The 26,002-nt window shown below is 39.5% G+C and overlaps 1 protein-coding gene across 2 annotated transcripts in view; it reads left to right on the forward strand.

The window, feature by feature from the left end:
- Nucleotides 1-26,002, forward strand: part of rbfox1 (RNA binding fox-1 homolog 1) — a 283,330-nt gene that overhangs the window by 103,095 nt on the left and 154,233 nt on the right. The window contains exon 2 of one of the 2 annotated variants that reach the window (XM_053514709.1): nt 7,629-7,670. In XM_053514709.1, the coding sequence (XP_053370684.1) occupies nt 7,629-7,670 (42 nt within the window). Of the gene's footprint in view, nt 1-7,628; nt 7,671-13,576; nt 13,843-26,002 lie in introns of those variants that run through there. The other variant, XM_053514712.1, reaches the window with a different exon arrangement.

The following is a 26,002-nucleotide window of genomic DNA, read 5'->3' on the forward strand; positions in this document are numbered from 1 at the left end:
TCTTTCCAATAATTGAGAAGCATGAGACGAGCAGATGAAAAATATTTTGCCCCGGCTATAAAACCCGCGCTGAGCCACGAGGATATATATCGACTGGGTCCCAAACTCATCAGAGGATGGTTCAGCGGGGCTACTCGCATTAGTCGTGAAGCGAAATTGAAAATCGCAATCAATGATCGGAGCGAACGTTCAGCGGTAATGATATCGCATTGAGATAATCCAATAATTGAGAACTTGATGTATTCTCTATTGGCTTTTCGCTGCTCGGGTCGGTCGCAGTAACGGATCGCGGTCTGCCGCGGACCTCAGAGGGACGCTCGGATCCTGGCGGTCCGCCCCCGGGGAATTCGGGGTCAGAGCCTCAATTAAAAGACACGTCAGGGCGTATTTCACCTGCACAGACACGAACGTGCAGGACGGGGACAGGGACGGACCGCGTTTAGACTCGTTTAACGATTGAGGTGCTAGCACAATGCTACTAAACAATACATGATTGCGTAACAATAATGCTTTTCATCCATGACAGCACTTGGTGTCGTTCTGCTAAAGGAATACCCATCACACCGCTGATTATTTTCCTCAACCAGCACAGCGCCCGGTGTTGCATTTCTCACCCGCACATGATGCGTTTACAGAATGCTGATTTCCAGAAGCCTGTATTCTATAGCACTTAATATAATTCGGCGCCGCTTGGTCGGTGATTCATCATGTGCCTGTGTATGTAAAAAGGCCACGTTGAGGAAATGCCAGCGGTTTCTCACTCAGCGTTTCTGCCTCGTGCACAGTCCAGTAATTATCTTGCGTGCTGCCTTGCTATCTCAGAAGCCTCTACACACACGCGTGCGCGCACACACACACGAACACTCACACTGTAAAAGCACAGCAGTCACGCTGGCCGGCGTATTGTAATATTGACGAGGAGTGTAAAAAGGCTTGGGATCTGGCCGCGTTCTCATAAGCTGAGTGCTGCGAAAGTGCACTGCAGCAGCCGTCACCGCATGGGGAATTGTGCTTGGTCAGCGCGCTTTTCCTCTCTCTCTCTCTCTCTCTCTCTCTCTCTCGCTCCCCCCCCCTTCCCTTCTCATTACGCTTCAAAGGAGGGCCGCATAAATTAACTCTATCTCCAGCACACTCCCATCGCACACTTCTTCTTCTTCTTCTTCTTCTTCTCTTAACATGCATATTTATTCCGGGCTAAAATGGCCGACGCAGGAATCGCATTCCCTGGCACGCGTTTATGCGTTTTTAATGCAGCTCTTACAACAATGGCTCTGTTTTACTGATTTACAGTATCAGCGGATTGATTTTCACTCGCACCGCAGCTTTCCTTTGCCATTGTCTCTAACCAGCCCTCCCTTACACACACACACACACACACCACACGTTTTATTATTTGCACTGTTCCTGCCTTCTCCAGCAGACCAGTTCAGTGCTCTCCACTGTGTCAGCTTAATAAGCCCATTCTGCTCGGCCGTGTCCCTTCGCCTGGAGTCAGCAGAGTTATCCTGCTTTTTTTTTTTTTTTTTTACCCCTTCTTCTTCTTTTTTTCTTCGCTCTGCTCTTTTTCTGCATGGCTAAGATGCCGGGAAGCCGCTGGAGGACGAAGGACCGGAGTCCGAGCTCTCCATTGTGGTTACCTGGTTTAAAAAAGAAAAAAAAAAGGGACTGTTTTAGTTTTTGCAACATTACAAACAATCAAAATAATTCATTAAAATAATCAAACCTTTGTGAAGAGGTGCGGTTGGGTGTGTTTTATCTACTTTAATATCCGATCAAATAAACTTTATACTTGAGCGTTTACTTATCCATCAGTCACTCATCGATGGAAGGAATGACAACAGTCGTCACTTATTTATTAGATAAATCAGATTCGGCAATAATGCGGTCAAGCCCGGTATTGATTAGGTTCATCACGCTGATATTATATTTGAAACTTCACATCAACACGTTTACCAACTAATACTTTTTGTTCTTTAATCGATTCATCGTCTCAGATTTCACAGTTTAATTGTTCGATCTTTTTTAATGAATCCGTTTTAATTGATCCGCCTTTCCGGAATCAGTTTATTCTTTTTCCGATTCACGTTTGAATCTTTCATCCATTGAGTCACACTTCACGAATGGAATTGTTTTCATCGATTCACATTTCACACTTCATTTCTTCTTTTACTGAATCACTGATTCATATTTCACAAATTAATTAATTTTTCCTGTTGACTCACTGATGGATCAATGACTCATTCACATGATTCACTGAATCAGATCTTCTATTATTATTAATTCACTGATTCACATTTTGAAGGCGGCGGTGGGGGTTAGTGCTGTCGCCGTCCACCTCTAGGGTCTGGGTTCGATTCCCAACTTTGTATGAACAAAGAGTGATTCACATGCCACAAAAGAATCGTCGTTTTTTTTAATTTCCCGTTTCACATTTTGTTAAATATTTTTTTCATTAACTCACATTTAACCTTTCATTAAAAATCTTTTTTTATGACTCAATCCCTGATTCACATTTCATAAATTAATTCATTATATTGACTCAGTGATGGATTTATGATCCACAAATGTAACTAATTTGTTCTTGAATCAATTCACTCGTTCTCAAACCGTAAATTAATTGTTTGTCAACTGAGTCACTGATTCACATTTCCATAAATAAATTAGGTTTTATTGATTCACACTTCGCATTCTTCATTTGTTCTTTTACTGAATCATTGAGTCACATTGGACAATCAGTACGTTTGTTTTATATAAACCGTACACACACATTACGGCTCAAAAGTTTGGGATCACTTTCTAACTTCATGTCTTCTAATCTCCTCTGAACAGTTGATATTGAGATGTATATCTGCTCCTTCTGCTCTGTAAAGCTTCATAACGGCTCTAATCTGAGGTGCTGCTCGAGTTTAATTGGTGGTTTCTGAGGCTGGTGACTCTACATGAACGTCTCCTCTGCAGCAGAGCTCAGTTCTGGTCTTGTGTTCCCTGGGAAGGTCTTCATGAGAGACAGTTTCATCATGGAGCTTGATGGGTTTTACAAACGCACTCGACACGATACTGTTCCTGTAAGAACTGTTCCAGAACGGCCGACCTTCATGTCTTATAAGAACAACTGACTATTATTGTTGTTGTTGTTGATGTTGTTGTTGTTACATAATAACCTAAATCAGTATTTGTTATTTCATAGTTTTAAAATCCTCAGTATTGTTGTAGAATGTGAAAAATAAATGACTAAACAAAAACAAAGTAGTTTGTGATCCCACACTTCTGGGCCGTAGTGTACTGTATACTGTATATACTGTATACAAGCACAAAAATACATTTATTTGTTCATTGATTTACATTTTACAAATGAATTCATTAGTTTTTTTGCCCATTTTATAACTCAATTTGTTTTCAATGATTCATTGATCAAGAATATTTTTAATGAATATATATTTTTTAAATTGTAGTCATTTTAGTTGCATTTTAAAAATGGATTCATTTGCAAATAACTGATTGGTTTGATTATTGATTCACTGATTCAATTCCACAAATGAATTCCCTGATTCGATCGATTAACTGATTCACATTTCGCTAATGAGTTGATTTATTATACTGACTGACTCACTGAATTAATAAATCGAAGAATTGATTGACCACAGTGACTCACTTTGATTCAGTTCCCCAAATGAATTGCCTGATTCGATCGATTAACTGATTCACGTTTCACAAATGAATTGCTGCTTCCTGCATTGATTCCATTCATTAGACGACGTTTACCTTCATGATGACAAACCTGCTGATTCCCAAAGCGAGTCCGCCGTGTGCTCTTTGTTGTTAGAGAAAGAAGGAAAACAGGAGCGAGTGTGTCCCAGGGTACGGCCCGAGAAGGAAAAAGTTACAAGAACCCAAGCATGCTCTATTTTCCTTTCACGCCGTGTTGTTCTGTTTGTTCTCCTTTCGTCCTTTTTTCCTCTCGATTTCCTGTGGAAAGAGTCATTACCGCGCGCGAGTCTCTGTGGTGCTGTTTGAAGCCGCGCTGTTTCCTGTGAGCGATCGCTGCGCCTCCGAGCACCTTAAATTGGTCGAGTGCTCGAACAGTTTACACCCGATATCGACACTCTGCTCTGAAAATAATACGTAAAGACAGGACAAATATGAGTCGTGGTTAAGGGCCGACCGTAAAGCAGTCGATAGGGCCGAGCTCTGTACAGATAACTAGCGGCTGTAATGTACGAGCCAACAGGCGGGATTACTGTGGACAGTTTAAAAACCAAACAGAACAAATACACCGGGCCGCTCCATTTCCCCCGGCGGCGGCGGTGTTTGGCGAGGGCTGGTTGTTTGGTTTGTTATGGGAGTAATTTGGTGAAAACACAACATTGTTGGTGCAGATTTACAGTAACCTTCTCTTGGGGACGTTTTAAATGAGGTTTAAGGGATGTGAAAGCAAAAAATGTTCACGATGTATCTGCTGGCTGCTTTTCATTCAATTATTGCTCAGCACAAAGAAAATAACCAAAGAAATAAATAAAATCTCCAAATATGAAAAACTAACCAAATTATTATTATTATTTTTAGTAGTAGTAGTAGTGCTAATTAATTAATTAATTTCTTTAAGAAAATAACCAAATAAATAATTAAAAACACTACATATCAAAAACTTAATAACTTATTATTTTTAATATTAATATTTTAAATATAATTAGTAATATTGTTGTGTTTTTATTGAAGATAAAAAGCAAATAAATATAATCAGCAAATATTATTAAAACTAAAATATACTACTACTACTAATAATAATAATAAATAAAATAACAATATTAATAATAATTGATTATTATTATTATTATTATTATTATTATTATTATAAAAGATAATTTTCCAACAAATGAATAATTTTCCAAAATCTATAATTTTTTAAATGATAAAACAGCAAATAACTAAAATCTCCGAATATTATTTTTTAAATATTATTGTCTAATTTGACACAAAAATCTGCCTTATTTGTGGTCTGTAAAACTCTGACAGCTCACGTGAGCTAAACAGTCGTTATGTCGTGGAAGTTTCCTCTGACCGAGCTGGAGTTCCTCATCTGCTCTCTCTCATTCATGCTCGTACAGCGATCAGGAGAAGCAGCTTTAAAATGTGTAAGAATTTCAGCTAATGACTTTTTCATTTCGTTGAAAGGCGCCGCCGGTTGTGCTTCATTTCCTCGTATCGTTTGTGTGGCTTTTCCAGACAGGTGCATTCTGGGTAAACTGCTGGCACAAAGTTTCTGATGCACCAGAATTTTCTGCTCCAAAGCTTAATGCCTCGATGTTCTCTTTGTCCTTTATCACATCCCACGCTCTTGAGTTTCTTTCCATTTCTGTGTGTGTGTGTGTGTGTGTGTTTGTGTGTGTGTGTGTCCGTGTGCGTGTGTGTTAATCCTCATGCCGGGTGTTTCCTGCAGTATGTGAATGATGAAATCTTACTCCCGAGCACTCTGAAGCCGGACTAATGGTGGACACATGCGCTGTCCAGGCGAGCTGAGTGCAACGTGAAACCGTTAATGCTGTTACGGCCCGAGTGAGTCGCCTCCGTGAGACGGAGAGAGTGACGTCAGGGTGAAAGGCGTGAAGGTTCTCATTGGTTTCATGGGCTTGACTCTCTTTGTTTTAGTTTTCTTACATTTTCCTGTCATAATATTACAAACAAGCTTTTAAAATATTCACTCGTCCATACCGCTTAACCTGTACGGAGCCCCTGCAAGGAGACTGCAGGAACTAGACGGGGTACATCCTGGACTGGGTGCCAATCCATTCCAGGGCGCGCGCACACACACACACACACTCACACACACAAACTACGGGCAAGTTCAGAACACCAATTAACCTAATCTGCATGTCTTTGGACTGTGGGAGGAAACCGGAGTACCTGGAGGAAAACCCACCAAGCACGGGGAGAACATGCACTCCACATACACACAAACACACACACACACACACAGAGGAGGGAATCGAACCTTCGACACTGGAGGTGCAAGGTTAAACTCTTTAATTATAAATATACCAAATTATTTAAAATAAATTGGTGTTTAAAGTTAAAATTAAATCTATTTTACTTCTTCTTCTTATTATTATTATTATTATTATTATTATTATTATTATTTAAAATATATCTTTACTACATAAAATAATGTTTGGTCTGTTTATCTTTCTTCAGTTTGATTCTGTGATGTTTAGCTATAAACACATCACATTTAGTTACATTTAACTAACACAAACATAAAAATAGATACAAAAATAGATAAAAATATTATAATGTATTTTTATTATTTTGTCACAGTAATATATATTTTTAAATATTTTAAATTATATTTATTCCATAAAACAAAAAAAAGTGTATTATTATTATTATTATTATTATTATATATTTATAAATGTATTATTACACTTTCAATATTTTGTTATATTTAAATACTACAGGTGCTTTTAATTCTTAATTATATATACAGTATAATTCTTTATTATTAATTTAGTTATTACTTTTACTAAATAAGCTACACAACTAAATACACAAACATTTAATGTCATTAAATTATGCTGCATTTAAAAAAAATATGAACATTTGCAAAAATTAATTAAAATGAAATGTATTCCGTTTTATTCATACGCATGATTCTGTGTGTCTTTATTACGATGTGAATAAAAGAATGTAAAAGTGTGTTTGTGTATGTTTTTGTGTGTTTGTGTCTCCGGGACCTGACTTGTCTATTTAACGCTACGTTACGTCATTACATCCCGCCGGACCTGCGCTCGCTGTACGTGTGCTAATTACACCACGGCGCTGTCGAATCCTGCGTTCTGATTGGTCAGAAGGTGTTGATTATGTCTTGGCTCATTTCGGTCTCTTATCGTTTCCATGGTAACATTCGAAGAATGATTTCGATAACGGAGTGTTGGTGTTCTGTGTAAGGAAGGAGTCTCCAGTGTCGGTCAGAAGGGAAGCTGTCGTTGTTGGTGTGTAAGAGGAAGAGAACGCTTCAGGACGTGCTGTTGGTAGAAAATGATAAACTTCTAGTTTATGACAGTGCCTCATGGTGACTCTGCTCGTAGTGTTGATTAGTTTCCTATAACAACACAACGCAAAGTGGTTTACTCGATGTTCGGTCATCATTAAGATTAGTATTAGGTACGTATTGTTTCCTTTTTTTTCTTTTGGAGCGATCCTGGACTTGTTTTTTGCGTGAAACCCGGTACCTTATGGCATGTGGAATGGACCTGCACCTTGATGCATTTCCCGCCGCTGTCCTCCTTCCCGTGCCATGTCTCCCACTGGCATGGAAACAACTGTCTTGCCTTTTATTATGCATTTTTTCCCTTGCATGGCTGTACAGAATCTGACAGATCTCATTTTCCTGCTCCTCGGCCTGCTCTGTTTGATTGACTTGTAATTACTCGCTGTGTGTGTGTATATGTGTGTGTGTGTGTGTGTGTGTGTGTGTGGGTAAGGGTGTGTGAGTGCATATGTATGTGTAAGTGTGTGTGTGTGTGTGTGTGTGTGTGTGTGTGTGTGTGTGTGTGTGTGTTTGGGAAGTTGGGGGGTCTACAGTATTTGGTGTGTGTAATGTGTTACTATAATTTGTGTGTCTCTTTTGACAGATTCCAGGCCAGCAAATGAGTTGTGACGCCAACCAGCTCAGGGTAAGTGATGCTCCGCCGTTGTGTGTGTGTGTGTGTGTGTGTGTGTGTGTGTGTGTGTGTGTGTGTCAGCTTATCTGCATTTGTTAGTGTTGGTTTTTTTACGCTTGCATTACTCTCTGTGTTCCGGTTCTGGATTATTAAATCAAACACACTCAATTAATCAGTTTGCTGGAAAGAAAAAGAAAACGCTCGTGTCGATGAAAGATTTTTATTTATTTATTTATTTTTAATAATTTGTTTTCACTTGAACTTTAAAATAAAACGTAGGTTCAAAGAATAAAAAAATGTTTTAGGCATTACAGCAATCCTGAAAATGTTTTTTTTTACATATATATATAATTATTATTATTATTTATAAAAAAAAAATCCTTTCTCAGTGAGACTTGTGCTTTCTCAAATCTTTTGGCACCCCATTTCATTGTAAAAAAAAAAAAAGTCAATTCAAAGAAGGGCTTTTTTTCCCCTTCAATAATGAGTTTGACTTGTGCTGGAACCTAAAGAGGGCGTGGCCTAACCAGGTCTCTGACACTCCCCCAATTTGTGCTTGCTCAAATTTATTGGCACCCTATTTCCTTGTAAAACAAATGTCAATTCAAAAAATGGCTTTAAATTTTTTTTTCCTCCTAATGAGTTTGACTTACATCGGAACCTGAAGTGGGCGTGGCCTAAGCGTTAAGTGTTCCCCGCCATCGCTCAACTTACTCATAGCTCTCTATTAAACATGTGCAGATATTATCGCGACTAAAAACTTCTTATCTCCCCCATCCAAACATCTGTCTCCTTCTCCATCATGTATTCATGTTCATGTTCGGTTGCATCCTGTTTTCTCCAAAGCGTTCGAGTGTGTGTGTGTGTGTGTGTGTGTGTGTGCATGAAGGTATGGAGCGGGAGATGAATCGTACAGTACATATGGGAGAGATTTGTGTAACATTCTGTTCCTCCGAACCTCCCTGTAATTTATCATGGTTTGTTGAGGGATTTTGAGTCTGAACGCCGTGGGATGATTAATGTGTCTGATGCTGGCGCTCATACGCCGTCATCATTCTAATTCCTTCAGCCGGCGCTCGCTTGTTTATTTGCTTTTAATGATCTGAACTTTCTGGAAATTAGAGAGCGGGCGAGCGGATCAGGGAGATCACAAATGGGCTTTTTATTCACGTCCGTTCCCATTCCTCTCCACAAAATAATAAATAAATAAATAAATCGCTATTATTGGATCTTTTGGTTGTGTTGCCGCCGTTCGCTCGCACCTTGCCGAGGATCGGCGTGATCAATACTGTAGGTCTGATTGTGACATGACGCTCGGACGCGGCGTCCAATTAAGCTGAGAGCAGCGCGGCCTCGGTAACGAGCCGGCGTCCCTGCCTGCAATTTTATAATTGCTGCCTCAAACGGGGGATGGCTGTATGGACGGTTACGGTCACTCTTCTACTTACGCTGATGCGCCCGGTGTTTACAGGCCGCTCTGGGTTAAATGTCGTCTCAGAAAGCGAACAGGAGCAACCAGACCCTCGGGTTATAGGCGCAGAGTTACCGCCGTTTAACCGTTAAAAGCTTGTTTGGTCCATTTTTCACGTACAAACTGCAATTACAGACTAATAACCATCGAATAAAATGGCATGCTTACATGTTTTTATTTGCACGTAAGTGCTTTTAACCACGGCTACTGTCACGAACCTTGAAAGGAAGCAGGTCCTTCTCGCGAGCGCGTTCATTCCGCTCATTACAGCGTGACGGCCTACACGCGCAATCACAAACACTACTGAGGCTGTCTGCACAATTCGGGCCTGATCCCTGAACCTTTTAAAATGGGAGTAGAGTTGATTCTCGTAACCAGGGTTTGGTTCAGAAACCCAAAAACGTGGCGTCATGTTGTCACTTCACGTCACTTCCTGTTTCATGTTGTTCTGCAGGTGAATCATGAGGTTTTATTACATGTGCTTTAAATATTGTATTACTGTTTTAGCATTTTATACATAATTCTTTACTATAGTTTTTTTCATTCATTCATTCATTCTTTCACATACACTGAATGTTATTCACATACGCGCTAGCAACCTGTGTTCGCTGTACGTGTACTAATTACCCTACGGTGCTGTTGAATCCTGCGTTCTGATTGGTCGAAAGGTGTCGATTTGAGCAAAGAAGATCTTAAAAGTTCTACGACGATAAGCGTCGTTTCATTTTACAGGAAAGAGCTGAAATGTTATTGTTTTTTGATTTTCTCTCTAACTCTCTTTGTTCACTTGAATACTTCCTCCAGATGTCTATAAACTTTTCCTTCACTTTGTCTTCCTGGGTTTTTTCTATAACATACAAATGGCTCATGTTCTTTGATACAGCAGATGTACGTGTTCACTCAGGGCGCGGTTTGGTTCAGCACATCAACATCTTCTTCTCTGTGAATAAACCAGAGAACATTCCGACACTGTGTGTGTGTGTGTGTGTGTGTGTGTGTGTGTGTGTGTGTGTGTGTGTGTGTGTGTGTGTGTGTGTGTTTGTTTCTCTCCCGGTTTTGGACCGGCAAACCGGTTTCGGACCGGTTTCAAGGTTCGGCGGACAGAACTCATACTGTAGCTTTTAAACGTAACAATTTTGGGGGCTCGTCCAACTTAAAATGTACCATATACTGTACAAAGTGATTTTTTTGAAAGAGGCCCTGAATATTCTGTAAAAGCATTTGTTGTTCTAGTGCAATTTGTTTAGAAGTGCAACTATTGTATTGTTTTTCTTTTTTTTTTTTTATTATTCCTACACTGTACTGTCCCTATTTTCTATTTGTAAATTTATTTTTCTTTGCTGTTATAACGAAGAAAGTTGTGGGAAGAATAAAGGTATATCTCACTAGGACAAAGCAATCTGAATGAAACCACGTACAGTTTGCTTCTCAGTTTATGGAGCTTCCAACTTGCCGGTCAGTCAGCCATCGTACCTCGACACTCAGTCACTTAACTTCTCATCAGACCGGTGGTGTACAGTTATGAGCGGAACGTCTCCAACGGCTATTGGGTCACCAGTTCATTTAAACAAAGCCAGACCGTATTTAGGAAAAATACGGAATTTGCAAAATCTGGTTTTACTGACTGTAAAGATTTGAGGAAAAACATCCAACATGAAATTAATGTTATTCCTCCTCGATATCCTTGCTGGTACATTCAGGAACATGAAGCGCTGCTTCGAAATGTGTCTGGCAGAAAACAGAGATTATTTGTGCCTCTGAGTAGTGCAGTGGCAAAGCACTCGCCCTATCATCCGAATGTCGCGAGTTTGATTTCCGGGTGATGCTGTAATTGAATTAAATAAAATTTTATTTGTATAGCGCTTTTAACAATTATCATTGTCCCAAAGCAGCTTTACACAATCAAAAGAATTATTTAAGTTTGTATGGAATGTAAGTGTGCATGCATCAAAAGGGTCAGATCGTCCCTGATGAACAAGCCGAGGGCGACAGTGGCAAGGAAAAACTCCCTGAGATGGTAATAGGAAGAAACCTTGAGAGGAACCAGACTCAACAGGGAACCCATCCTCATCTGGGTGATAACAGAAAGCAGGAATTGATCTGCATTCATACTGTGTGTTTGGTAACAGTTCAGCATAACTGTTAATTGATGTAACCTGTAACCTCTCGCAGCCGGAGGTCTAGAGAGAGCTGATTGGCCGAGCTCTCTCAGGGGGGAGGGATGAGAGGTACTTGGTGCTCCCACATTAATTAAGACTCTGCAGCCAATCAGGGGCGTCTGTGAGCTTGCACAAGCGCAAGGAGCGGATAGCGCTGTCCTCTGAGTGTTACGCCGCCCCCAACGGTATGTGAGCAAGCAGTTCGAAAAGATAAGGTCGGCTGGCGTCACGTGGTTCGGAGGAAACACGTTATAGTCTTTGGCCCTCCCAACTGAGTGGTAGTAGTAGCCTTAATGTGGGAGCCCCCTAGTGGGGGGGGGGGGGGGGGGGGGGGGGGGGTGAGTGATGGGGGGGGTTCAGACACGACTAAATTAGGGACAAAAACCCTAGGTGTGTAGCTGCACAGCTAAGTAACTGGTGACTTTTTGCACCAAGGAATAAATAAAAACGAAATACATAAAATGCAGCATATGCCATGTCTAGAAACATCTCCTGTTTGGCATGAAGGAGAATCAGGAAGCATAAATCATCAAACAGCAATCACGAAATGTGGCGTTTGTTTTAATTTAAACAATCTTGATTTTATGCTGCGCGAACCGATGAAAAAAAATGTGATTAAATTCAGCTGATCGAATCAAACATAATGACAACATCACAAACGCACCGATCTTCCCACTCAAGGTTCTTCCAGCGTTCTTTAGACAGTATGGTGTTCTTTACTTTCTCTGTTGTGGTGTTTTTTATCGGAAACGTAACTGGTACTGGAAATGTACATGTAAGTCGAACACCCTGGAGAACTCGCCGTCCCGCTAAAGTCGCTGTGTGAAACTTCTGATCTAAAAGGATCTGAGAGAGATTCAGACGGAATCGTGTGTGTGTGTGTGTGTGTGTGTGTGATGCGTAATGGAGTTCAGTAGGATTTTCTGTAACCTCGTCGTAACCTCACCTCACCTCACCATCTAGAACTTTTCATACTCTTCTTATAAGTCTGGATCTCCGTTCCTCGATCGCCGGGTCGTGATGGTGATCTCCCGCGCTCTTCTCCTCGGCCAGGCTCAGATTAAGCACCTTTATCCCTGAGGTTAATCTTCGGATAAGTCAATAACCCTCTCCCTCCAACTCCTTCGCTGCTTAGTTTTTTTTTATCTGAGCTGTGATGTGAAAGTAAATGCAGGAATGTTTCTTTCCATCCAACTATTGTGCAAAAAGAAAACCAAACAGCAAAACAACAACAATAACAACATAAAAAAGGCTAGTTTGCATCATTTCGCGATATTCTGTTCTGTCCGGTTCTAATTCTGAAACGGTCGTTCCCTGGTGAGGATTTTTGCCGAGATCCCTGAGTTGTTCCCGAACCTCTGGGTGAAGCGGAGTGGTTAGTGTAAAAAGCCGCGATGTTTATTTGTCATATCTTCACGCCGGAGGTGCGGCAGTAGCGACTGGGTGTCAGTAGATGGCTGTAGGAAAAAGCGGGAAGAAAAAGAGGGAGTGCGTCAGAGACGAGAACGAGCGGGAAGGCCTCTGCCTCCTAGAAGGAAACGAAAGAGAGAGAGAGAGAGAGAGTAAAAAGGCCATACGGGAGTCAGGTGCATTTACAGATTGTCTCTTTTTCTCTCTGGCTGTTTATTTATTAATTAATTTATTTATTTATTTATCTTATTACTTTGTATTTTTCCCCTTTGGCCTCTTTTTCGTCGGCTTACATCTTACAACTCCTGGTTGCGCAAGACGAGATCGGATTTAGGTTGAATTTCTTTCTTTCTTTCTTTTTTTTTAACAAAATAAAATAAAATAAAAAACATAACCCCCCACGCTTTTTTATTCCTTTTGGTAATTTTGTGATACGCATCATCTTGTCGTCTTGTCATTTGCTCCACGCGCTAGCGTATACGCTGGCTTTTTTTCTTCTTCCTTCCAGCAGTGTATGTGTATGTGTGTGTGTGTGCGCGTATTGGAAAAGCCTCCCCCATCACCATCACCCCACCCCTCACCGTCCACCTCCTCTCTCCTCTCTCTCTCTCCTCTTTTCTCTCTCTCTCTCTCTCTCTCGCTTTCTCTCTCTCGTTCCCTCTGTGTTACTTTGCGAGCGCACTTTTGCTGGACTTCCTCGCCTGCGCGGATCTTCGGATCTTCTCGTTAAACGCTCACGTCAAGATTTGTTGCCCGAGCCACGGATCGCGAGAGCTCATGAGCGAGAGCTAGACACGTACACGCTGAAGCAGGAAAAAAAATCTCTCTCTCTCTCTCTCTCTCTATATATATATATATTTATATATATATTTCTATCTGCACTACGAAGAGATCTGCTAGAAGCACCTTTTTTTTCTTTCTTTCTTTCTTCTCCCTCGGTGAAGATCCCGTTCCCTCTTTTTCTCTCTCTCCGAGCGTCCTCCTAATAATAAGCGCTCCAAAGCGATTCTTGTAAATACCAGACGAGAGCAGAACAGTGCTGGGAGAGAAGCAGGACGGATTTTAGAACTTGGGAGACTCTGCGTCGCTTTCGAGAAAACGAGTGCACCTGACCCCCTCGCTCAAGATGATGATGTATCTGTGGGTACGTATAACATCTGTCTGTGTCCCGTTTCTCAAGTGTACGTGTGTTTGCGCTTTATGTACTGTGTGTGTATGTGTGTGTGTGTGTGTGTGTAAAGCTTGAGTAAGAGTTTCATGCTGGTTTGTTCTTTTTTGCTCGAAGACGACGCTGAAGGTTCTCTGCGATCACACGGGCACTTCTTGCTAAATTATGAATCCGCAAAACATGTCAAGTGTGACGCATCCCGCTGGAAAGACAGGAAGTCTCTTTCCGAGCGAGCGTTCTAAGTGAGTGTGTCCTGGCCTGTTCATTATCTGCCTGTTCACCTGCCGTTATCGCTTCGGGATCGGTCCGAGGCGAAGGAAAGACTTGGCCGCGCTTAATTGCCCGCGCTATAAATTTAAAGCGTCCCTGCTGTGTGGCTTTATCGGGAAATTAATCTCTTTTTAAACCACGCTCGTAATCTAACGGGCAGTTCGAGTGACTAAAGAAATGAGAGAATCTGTTTTAATTGTGCTGCCTTAAAAAAAATGAGAAAGATTATTTCAGGAAACTTGTTAAGCAAAAGGTCTGGAGTCCTTTATAAATAATTAAATAAATAAAAAGATGATGAATGCTGGATTTTTTTATTGGTCTTATTTCTGTGATGGAATTAAGTCTTTTTTGTCATTTTATTTTTTTGTATTTTTTTGGTTTGCTTTTATTTTATTTTATTCAATTTCTTTTTTCCTTTAATGCCCCACATTTATGTCTCTTCCCCATCCACCGTGTAAACTCTCAGAAACAAAAAGGACGCCCCGAGAGCCGTCGCCTGCCTCCTGGTGTGACTACAGCAAAATGAATTTGTGATATTAAAGTGATGAATATTGAATGTTTAATTGAAACCTGGACGGTCTTGAAGGAATAGACGCAGACGGAGATTTCCCTCGAGGTGCCGATACCGCACTGTTCCTTTTTTCTTTTCTTTTTTTCTTTTTTCATTATGAACAAAATGCCACTTACTGACTTTTTTTAAAACTGAAAGATCATCACCTGATGTACTTTGAGCTCACTTTCGATCCTGATTGGTCGGAAGGTGATTTATTTTATTTGAACAGAATTTGAGCAGCTCGGACTAGCAAGATAATAGCGACAGCAAGATAATAGCGTGATGCGTATAGACGCGCTGGTTAGAATATGTCATTGTTTCCATGGTAACACAGAAACATAAAAAAAGAGCAACACACTTTAATGGAAGGAGTCTCCAGTTTCAGCAAAACCACAAGCTAAAGTAACATGTTGCGGATTCGTAGTGACAACACGAGCACAATCACAGCAACCACATTCAATGGAAAAGGAACATTGTGCGTAAAATGTTTCACGAATTCACGACTGTCTGATTGTTTCTCTCTAACAGAAACACTTTTATTTCTGATAATTGCCACTGGATTAAACAAAGCAGCTGCTCCTTGTTTGAAATTGTAACTATGTACACTTTGTGTTTATTGTGTCAGTTTGTGTTTTCACAGCTAGCCTTTAACGATCAGCTAGTTTGCGCGCAGTGCTAGCTAGAATCCAAAAAGATTAGCATCCAATCCATCGCTAGTTTGCCTTAGCTCATGTTTTCCCGCCTTTTTTTTTGTTTAACGTAAATGGAAATCAGTGTGTGACTTCAGGTGTCCCACTGAATACTTTCTCGTTCCACCTGAATCTATTTTCTGCTCGAACTTTCTTCAACTTGTACCTGAGGATTTATTTAGATGAGTTTAGTTTTTTTTATTTAAACCGACCCGACTCGCTCTCCTTCTCAAAGTTCTGGTGCATCATCTGGCTGCAGGAGATTATTCCTTATCACAACATTACAAAAGCAGCCCCGGCTGTTCGCGTCCCGAACAATTCACGCTCCTCGGAAAGCTGTTATTACTTCACGAGGCGGTGTTTTATGTTGCACTGGATCAACGAGAAGCCTCCTACATGCTGGCGTTAGGCGTGAGAGCCGGCCTGATGGGAATAGAGCCTCTGATGGTATTGCGGTGTTTTCCTAGACAGATGGTAGAGTTTTTCCTTTGCCGTCTTTATATGCAGCATACAGTGTGTTTGTATATATATATATATATATATATATATATATATATATATATACTGTATATATATATATATATATATATATATATATATATATATATATATATATATATGCAGGGATGTGCTGTGTGTGTGTGTGTGTGTGTGGTCTTGCTTGTGCAAGTCTCTCGTGAATGAGTGTTATTTGTGCTGTCGATTGTGGGTGTGGCCTGTGCAGTATTTTTAAAGCTTTTTATAGCTACAAAAACTTTTACTTTAATTCCACATGACTGATCAGGGTTTTAATCAGTTGGTCCTGCATCAAAAGCCTCATTGTGTATTTTTTTTTAATCAGATTAGTTTAGCAGTCGGAGCTAGCTGAATTAGCGACGTACCTGCAGTGCACCCACAACAGTCTCCATATGTCTCTATATGGAAGAAAAAGATTTTTTCTTCAGGGTGTCAAAACATTTGTGAAGTTGTAAAGGTTTACACTTTACACGCTTTCGTCCCTGTAGGTGTACCTGAGCAGTTTCAGACTAATGTTTTCGTTCCTCTGAAACATTCAAGCATAAGAAAAAAAAAACGTCTAACTTGACATTAGCATGAGCCAGTAAGAAACAGGTGCAGATGATGTACAGATGATCAGGTCAGTGATTAGTAACTGCTGATGCTGAACGCTGAGTGGCGGGAACAGACGGGAGGGGAAATGAGGTCGCTGCTGAGGCTGTTACTGTACATAAACCACTAGGTTTTAAATTGTACCTTTAGCACCCTGTCGCAATAAAACACTTCTTTACGTGTAGGCTATGCAAGTTATTTTAATTTCATATAAAGAAAGGGTAACACTTTATAATAACTACACCCTATGGATCATTAGTTAAGCATTGTTAAATAGTTAATTAACCATTTATAAAGCATTGTTCCTGCATTAATAGACATTAGTAGGCAGTTTATAAATACAGCTATACATGCTTTATTCTTGCTTTATAAGCGTCTATATAATGTGCTTAATAATGGTATTTTCATAGTTTATTAAGGATCAGTTAATCATTTCTAAATTGAGCATTACATTATTTACCAACCGGTTGGTTAGTAATTGTAGGTGGTTTATGAGATCATTTAGAACGTGTTAGTAAATGATTCATAAACCATTTAAATGCACATTTATACATCTTATGGTAACACTTTATAAACACTACACCCTATGAATTATTAGTTAAGCATTGGTAAATAGTTAATTAATCATTTATGAAGCATCAATTTAGAAATGATTAACTGATCCTTAATAAACTATGAAAATACCATTATTAAGCACATTATATAGACGCTTATAAAGCAAGAATAAAGCATGTATAGCTGTATTTATAAACTGCCTACTAATGTCTATTAATGCAGGAACAATGCTTTATAAATAATTAATTAACTATTTACCAATGCTTAACTAATGATTCATAGGGTCTAGTTTTAAAGACTTAATTATAAAGTGTTACCAAAGAAAGCTTTTTAGAGTCAGTTTACTATTGCACAGTACTGTATGCCTGTTGTCAGACATGTTTACGTTATTATTTCATCATCTTTAAGTGCTTCAACTCAACACGTTCATTCTGAGCTCATATATATATATATATATATATATATATATATATATATTTTATTTTTTTATTTTTTTAAGTTTTTAAAAAAATTCACTTCACACGTTTACATTCTCCTGCCTTGAAATAAAAGTTGTCCACGGTTTCGATGTCACCTGAATAAAGAACAGGTTTTTACACGTCTTATGGGTTTTTACTCACTTTTACATCCGGCCCCGTTCATCCACCCACAGCGCTGTTTCTTTCTTACACTTTCTTAAGCATTGAGCTTAACAGTTGTGTCTCGCTCGCTCGCTAGCTGCAGATGCGATTTTTTTTCCTGTCGTTTGATTCACAGAAAAAGAAATCATATCCATAACACCTTTCTTATCCCTGTCCATCACCCTACCCGTAACCCTCTTAAAAAGTGTTGCATTAGCGCTTTCCTTTTCCTTTTTCTTCTTCTTCTTCTTTTTTTTTACTGTCAGTTGGACCTTCTCCAGCTGGACTGTGGTTTTGGCGAGCGATTTGATGCAGCAGAAACGCCATCCAAACTGGCCGGCCTGACAGTATTGCTTCTCTCTCATCTTCGGCCGCCCCTGCTCCCGGCAAAAAAAGTGCTTGGTAGGCACCTCCTGCTCGGAGTTGGCTTTCAATGGATGCTCTGAAAGCAGTTTATTCAATTGATTGATAAAGGTCGCCCTCGATTATATTGCATGCAGGAAGCGTGACACACAAGCAAGGTTGGGTTTTTTTTTTTTAAACCGTCCAAGCTTCCCAATTTTTTTTTTTTTTTAAAGGAATCTAAAGGTTCGGGGCAAAAAGCGCTTTTTTTTTTTTTTTTTACAGTTTTGGCAAAATTCATAGCCGTCTTTTCCTCTTTCTTTTACAACATTTCAGCCATGGTGTCTAGCGTTTCAATTGCATTTTGAAAACTGAGCTAGAATTGCTTGTGTATTCTATTGTGAGGCAACAACAAAAGCTAATTCTACTGTATGATTAAATCCTAAGATTCATTCAATATGACTTTAAAATAAGTTTTATACCTTTAGTTCCTCGGTTACTTGTTCCTCGTCTCATTACGGTCCTGACCATCAACTAAGATAAACTACAAATAATCACAACAATTTAACCCACTTTTCTAGTGGATAAGCATTACAAAAGCTATATTATATATATTTGGCAATGTCAAGTTAAAGCATAAGTATGTACACACTAACACTGAGAGCAGTTTGATGGTGCTTAACCCGTAGAAAAGTCATTTCTAAAACTGGACATAAACATGCCACGATGGTCTGCAGTTCATTCATTTTCATCAAAAGTGTGAATTGTGAAATATTTTGAACAGATTTTCTCTCCAGCATCATGCTGTTATGTCACTACAAAGTGTTTGCGTCATGAGCTGTCGTAGCGTCAAACGCCTGATCACATTATAACCTGTTATGAATGTGTTATAAAGGAGTTATTAACACATCAGGACAAGCACAGATACTGTAACACAAAAACATTCCTACATCATCATGATGTTTTTAAAATAATTTCAATAATCTGACTTTGGTAATATTGATAACCATATAACATGCTATAACACGTTTATAACATGACTTGATAAATAACCTAGTTGATAAAACTGTCTAGTCGTTAAAATCTTATAAACTGAGAACATTTCAATAGAGCCCTAAATCATAAGACTGTTATAACCAAGTCATAACAATTGACATTCAGTGCAGTAACAATAATAATAATATCAGGTTATCTGTTTGTGTTCTAACAGGTCTTATGACATCCCCTTATCATGGCTGTTATTAACACATGTATTGTATGGGGCAGAGTTTTTTAAGTATAATGTAAAAGGACAAACATGACAAGCGACATAGGTAATGAAAACAGTAATAATTATATATTGATGGGTTACTGCAAGACAAAACTAGTCATAACATAATCATTACAGAGACACTTTACATGACAGTAAAGAACAAGCATAGGACTGTTATAACATCACTTGATACATCAATGAACGATAAGGCTGACGTGTTATAACAACCGACATAAACTGCCATGACAGCATATACTGTAACCTTTACTATAGCAAAAAATAACCAAGTCAAGAATAATGTAACAGTTTATAACACTGTCATAACCATGTCATAACTGTTCTTATTCAATAAAATAATAACATCGGGTTACATGACATCCAAATATGTCTATAGAAAAGGTCAAGCCTAAACTCAGACGCCTGTCTATGACGTCACTTATTATGCACATCACATGATGCACTTATGCATGTCATAAGCACGTTTTATGACTTGCGCAGTAAAATAATGATGTCAGGTGACCTATGTTCTAAATGTCATCCTGGTATCAGTAGTATAATGTCATGGGCTTGGAGGTAACATGTCATAAACGTGGCGTGATGGACTGTGGGTAAACAGAGCCATAATTTTCGACGGATGTCATAACTGTGGTTATACATAAATGCTTTAACCTGTCTTAAAAAAAAAGCATGCATATTATGGATTGTTGTTGTTGGATGGGGTTTAGGACAAATTATGATGTTCTGATCTGAACGAGCGCACTATAACTGTTTTACGTCATCCTGTTCAGCCAGGCCCGGCGTCATGTTATTCATGCTACTCTAAAACTTCCTAATCTCAGCCAGCGTGAAAGGTATTAATGGTAACGCCACGGTCCGCGGCGGCGCTGCGCGGATTTAAAAATGGCCCTTCTCGCCAGAGCTTCACGGCGTATGACAAATCAATGCATAGCATTTTCATAACGAATGGGCTTGGCATTTGCGGTGCACGACGGCTTGCTGACCTGTGACAAGCAGGGCCACGGCATTTCATTACAGCTCGCAAATCGAGATAGAGAGAGAGAGAGAGTAAGAGAAAGACTGCCTTTCTGACCCCGCTTGCTGTCCCAGCATGCACCAGGGCAGGGATGAACAAGGCCCGTGGCACGGAGAGGCGATCTTATCTGATTCGGGTTTCTCTCTTGCGTGGTTTATATTAGATCTCCTTTTCACTAGGATGCTCGCTGTTTGTTGGGTGATCCCCTGCGCCGTGATTGATGAGAGGAGACTGAGTTTTGGCGTTTGATTCCACGGTGACATCGTCGTAATAACAACTCAGCTTTTGACGTCCACTGAAAGAGAAAAGCGCATCTTTTTTTACATTTGAAATGCTTTTTTTTTTTTGTTATACAATGCAAATCTATTAGCAAGACCCTACCGCCATGCCGCCCTTACGCTTTACTTAGCGTGATATTTTTCTGATTCCAAATACACCAGCATGGAATGATGAGAACCGAATCTTTATCCTCGTCTTTATCTTTACCGCATTTTGTTTTCCCACGAACCAAAGGCGCTAAACTCCACATCCGCTCTCGCAGTCCGTTACGCCCTGTTGCGCGTGATGTGATGTGCGGCCGCACACACGGGATTCTCGAAGCGCTTCCATAAACACGTCTTTATTACAACGTGTGTTCATCACTGTAAGACTGTAACACGGAATGGGGGGCTTTGCATTTGTGGTGGGGGTTTTAGCCTTTTTATTGAGACTATAAAACACACACACTCTCACACACAAACACCAACTGCCAATGAAGCACGGGAAGAAATCACATTAGAAAAAAAAAAAAAAGAAACAGAAAAGACTGGGAAACACCTTCGCGATAACGGTGGCAGCCGAGCGTCCGGTAAAGTCCCGGCTGAAAACCCAGAGATTACTGTGTGATTTCGACGGAGATCAATGAAGCTTTGCTAATAATTCACAGCGGGGAGGACCTCCAGGGACGTGGCATTTATTTACAAATATCAGCACCAGCCAGAGCGATCGCCTCCAGTCCTCTCCACTGGTTCTGATGCTTGGTTTAATATCGAATGCTTCCCTTTGACCGTAGTAAAAAAATAACACACACACAACCAGATCATTTACGACCCTGGTGATGACCCGGCGTGTTTTGAATGTTGTTTGTCAAGCTGGTCGGTGTCGAGATCATGGAGCACGATCGAACGGGTTTACAGACTCGCGGTGGCTACGAAATGTCAGGCGGATGAAAAACATGGCGTAGGTGTCTGGAATGTTCTTCATTAGAAGCGGATAATGATTATAATAGTGTCTTACGTGATTGCATGAACACTGGCTTTAAATAACGTTAAAAAATCATTAATAAACGTTACTTTGTAATTACTCACACTGCAAGCAATACATGCATCAACACGTGTAATGTCACTATTTATAGCACATTGTGGAATCCTTATACAGTAAAGACTTTGATTAAAGACGATTAATTAATTAAGATCCTTTTTTACTCTCATAATCATGCACTATAGTCCAGTTTGTAGTTGTTAATTTAATCGTCGAGCCTTCATCTAAAATCTCTCTCAAGAATATGAAGGATTAATCATCGAGGTCGCTTTCGACTGTCCCTGAAGTGAGCTGCAGTTCTGCTGGTTTAACCCCGTCTGACCCGAAATGGCATGAGATTATCTTTTATAATTAGCACGGCGTGGAATCGAAGTAGCTTACTCGCATCGTCCATCCGAGGGGTAAGAGGGGCAGCCGCTGGGTCTAAAGTACCTCGGAGAGTTCCTCATTACAGCATGGTAAGGTTCATAATATGTACAAGGGGCGTTCATGTCAAAGCGGGACTTTGATTGAGCAGAAAAACCATATACCTTTATGAAGGTAAAACTTCCTTTACAATCCCCTGCTATACTCATGCAGTCATCCTGGCTTTTCACTAGAGTTTGAATACCATCAAGGTAGAAAGTTTTCTTTTGGACTTTCTGCTTCACGTCTAAAACACTGGCCTCCCAGGAGTTCCTTGAAGTGCGGTCAGGACTGTATGGGGGATGTGGCAGTAACTCCCAGCCATGTAGGGTGGTGTTGAATGATTGTGTGTACAGTTCCCACACACAGACGCGTCTCTTCCTTCAGCAAACTGGTGCCAAGTTTTCAAAGACCGCGTCCGCAGTGGGCTCCGAGCCACTACCGCTTCAATCGGCGTTCAGGGCCGTATGAACGTTTAAATGTCACAAGTCCCGGCTCGATTCAAATGCCCCCCAAATTTTGTAATAGTGGTCAGTTGATATTTTTTAATGCATTAATCTCTTTGTAACAGTTAAACTGTGTTGTCGATGGTAGCATGTACAGGTCACTAGTGGATCTGTTCCTCCTTAGTGTGACAGGAAGTCACAGTTCCAGAATGCAAACAGTTTAGAATCACAGAACGGGTTCACTCGAATAGACCCTGATTCTAAAAAAAAACTGTTCCCAGAACTGATCAGCTCAAACTGCCCCCCATAACAATAATCATCTAATCGCGTTAGATTACCTGTTACATTGAAAAAGTAATCCGAGTACTCTAACACGTTACGCTGCACGTTAGACCCAACACTTTGGAGGGGAGAGCTGTTTTTAAAGGTGTACAAAAGGTGTTCTGCATAAAGAAGTACAATATGTATACCAGTGCTGATTAGAACAACTGCTTATTCCTTTGAACTTTGACCCTGGAAGCACTTATTTCTGACTTATTGTGTTACAATATTCTAACTACAAGCTTAAAATCCAGGGACAAACATTTTTCTTACACAAATTTAATTGTTTAGTTTTTTTTTTTTTTTAAGGAATTTCATCTTGCTTATTTCCATATTTAATAGCTCTCATACTTCTGTTTAGCCTCTGACCTCAAAATTAATAAGAAATATTTATTTAATGTCTGCAAAACCTTCTAAAAATGATTGCAGGTCAAGCTGTCTTTTTTTCTTCCTGGCTTTGCAGACCGGAAGAAAGTCTGAAAAATGTACAAATCAACCGGTTTTAATGCCGAGGAAGCTCAGAGGTTATTCGGTAATGTCTGGAGCTTTGAATTATTATTTTTTTTCCATAACTCGTGTCATCATATTTAGAGGATGAGTCACTTGTCGAATGTTAGTTTAGTTGCATTTACACTGTCAGAATTAATAAATGTGGATAAAGTTATTTTAGGGACAAAAAAAAATGTAAGAGTTAAAAAAAAAGGTTAAAACGCTAGAAATCTAATATTTTGTACATTATTGGTAATTAAATCATAGCCTTTTAGGGCCAAGCTTTTAAAAGCAAAGCCTGCAGGATTTCGAGAATAAAGTGCAAATGTTTCAAAGAATAAGGTCATAATTTTTCAATAATGAATTTAAAGTGAGAAAAAAAGTCATAATATATAAAGTGCAAAAAAGTAAGCATTGCTTCGTTTGTAAAACTAACAGAAAACTAAAACTTTACCGAGTACACACAATTATTTACTGTAACACTGCTGTGATGTGCACTAGTTTAGCATTGCAATCTCACTTTATTCTTATTTTTCTTCGTAATATTATGACTTAAAAATATTGTGACTTTTATTTTTATATCTTCTGAATTATTTTCTGTAAGCACTATAACAGGATTTTTTTTTTTTTTAATATGATTTTTTTTAAATATAATCATAATTATTTAAAATTTATATATGTTTCAACTAGCATTACTACTTACAATTATATGACTATTATGTCTTTTTTCCTCTAAAATATTATGGCTTTATAAAAACATATTATGACTTTTTAAATACTATGGCTTATTTTAATCATATTATTCTTCTTTTTAAATATTATTACTTTTTTATTATGTTAAGAAATTTTTAATATGATTTTTTTTAAATATGACTTTTTTATTATGATAGCATTTTAAAAAGAAATTAAATATTATACTTTTTTTAATTGTATATTCTTTATGATATTTTTTTAAAAATTAGGATTTTTACATAAATGTTATTATGTTTCCTTAATTAAAAAAAAAAAATTGGATTTTTTATAGTGACTTTTTTATAGTAAATAGTATATAATAATAGTATTTTTTTGTAATACGTTTTTCTTTTTAAAAAAAAAAGTTTTTTTACGAAATATTAATTTTAATATTAAAATAAATTTTGTATTTTATTCTTTCACTAACAGACAGTAAATGAATGGTATATTAAGGCTTTGTATTTGAAATCCTGCACTTTTAAAAATATTTTATATTACTGTGGTGTGTTCCTAATTAACTATAATTAAAACACCGTTAGCCTTAGCACGCTGCTGTGCGTCTGGACTCGTTCAAATTGTTTGCACAGCAGAACATTTCTAGATCTGATTTTCATTTGTTGACTGATTTTTGGCGGCACTCCAGATTATTTCTCTTTGGGGTTTGAAGGCTTAAGTGCACTTTGTGATTGTTATAGAATATGAAGAGTGTAGTGAATAATGTAAATGTTGCTACAGTGTTTCCGCTAGCGGGGCCTAGTTTAGCTAGCTCTTTGATCGCTAAACGTCTCGTGACTAAGTAGCAGCGTTAGGAGCACGACATGTAGCTGTAAGAATGAACGCTTGTGCTTAAAGTGTGAGGAAACAGGAATCAGAGTGATGAAGTGGGAAAAAAAGTAGTGTGTGTGTATGTGGTGGGGGCGGGGGTATTAGGGGCGAAGCACTTCTCACTTTTCTCCTAGCACAGCGCTTTTTCGTGGCTTTGATAAGACCGAGTCGTATCAGCAGTCTCCGCCTGGTTTTTAATGCCTGTAAAGGGGCAGATATTGATTTCATCAGATCAGACTGTTGCACAGGAAACCCATATAGAGCGAAAGCAGGAGACAGGGGAAAGAGACAAGAGAGGGAAAGAGAAAAAGAATGATGCCCATAATGTCGGTGGTAATAGATACGATGCTGGACGAGGTGTAGAAGCGAATCCTTTGTCGGCCGTGTGAATAAAGAGGCCAGAGGGTTCGCGTTTTAAAGATAGGTGACTGATTTCACACTCGGGGGAGAGATAGGGACGTGGATCCGAGTCTTCCCTTCGAGGTGCGCCGTATCGCTTTGGTTAGATAATAACAACACGGCTTTTCCGGGCCGCCTCGGGCTCCATCGCTCACTGTCACTCGAACCCACGATGCTTTGCCAGCTCAGACGGGCACAGGAATGAGTTATTGTTTGGATGACTGCAGAGCGCGAGAATGCGGAGAACAAACCGTTGTTTATTTGCTCAGGCGTTCCACGGTCGCCACTGCAGGGCTAATCCTTTATTGATGCGAGGTTGTGTTTGGCATTTTCAGGAAAAAATAAAAATAAAAATCAGGCCCCAAAGCACTTGTCCTGATTCACTGCATGGCGTCGCCTTCATGCTTGTCGAACTCTGTGTAGATATAATTCCACACGAGTGTGAATGGAAGATATTTATTCCTCCTGCGTGTTCACACAAGAATGTATATCGTTAGTTTTTTTTTGTTGTTGTTCGTTGCACTCAGAATTTTTTAAGTAATAAAAGCTCTAGAGACTGCGCACCATTTCCCGAAACAAAGTCTTTAAATTGCGGAGGAAATTATTTATAACCCGTGCTCGCGTCCCGAGACCCCGCGGTCGAGCGAGGTGCCACACGGAGGCATTCCGCAGTCATCGGTGAGATCGCTCCGCCATTTTTAGCATCGTCTCTCACTAAATGAAATCATCTTGGGGGAAAAGAAACGGCCTCTAGCATCATTCGTTCTCGGTAACAAAGCAACAGAATGTTCAAGCGCTC

The sequence above is a fragment of the Clarias gariepinus genome, chromosome 16, assembly GCF_024256425.1.
Source record: "Clarias gariepinus isolate MV-2021 ecotype Netherlands chromosome 16, CGAR_prim_01v2, whole genome shotgun sequence".
Taxonomy (NCBI): Eukaryota; Metazoa; Chordata; class Actinopteri; order Siluriformes; family Clariidae; genus Clarias; species Clarias gariepinus.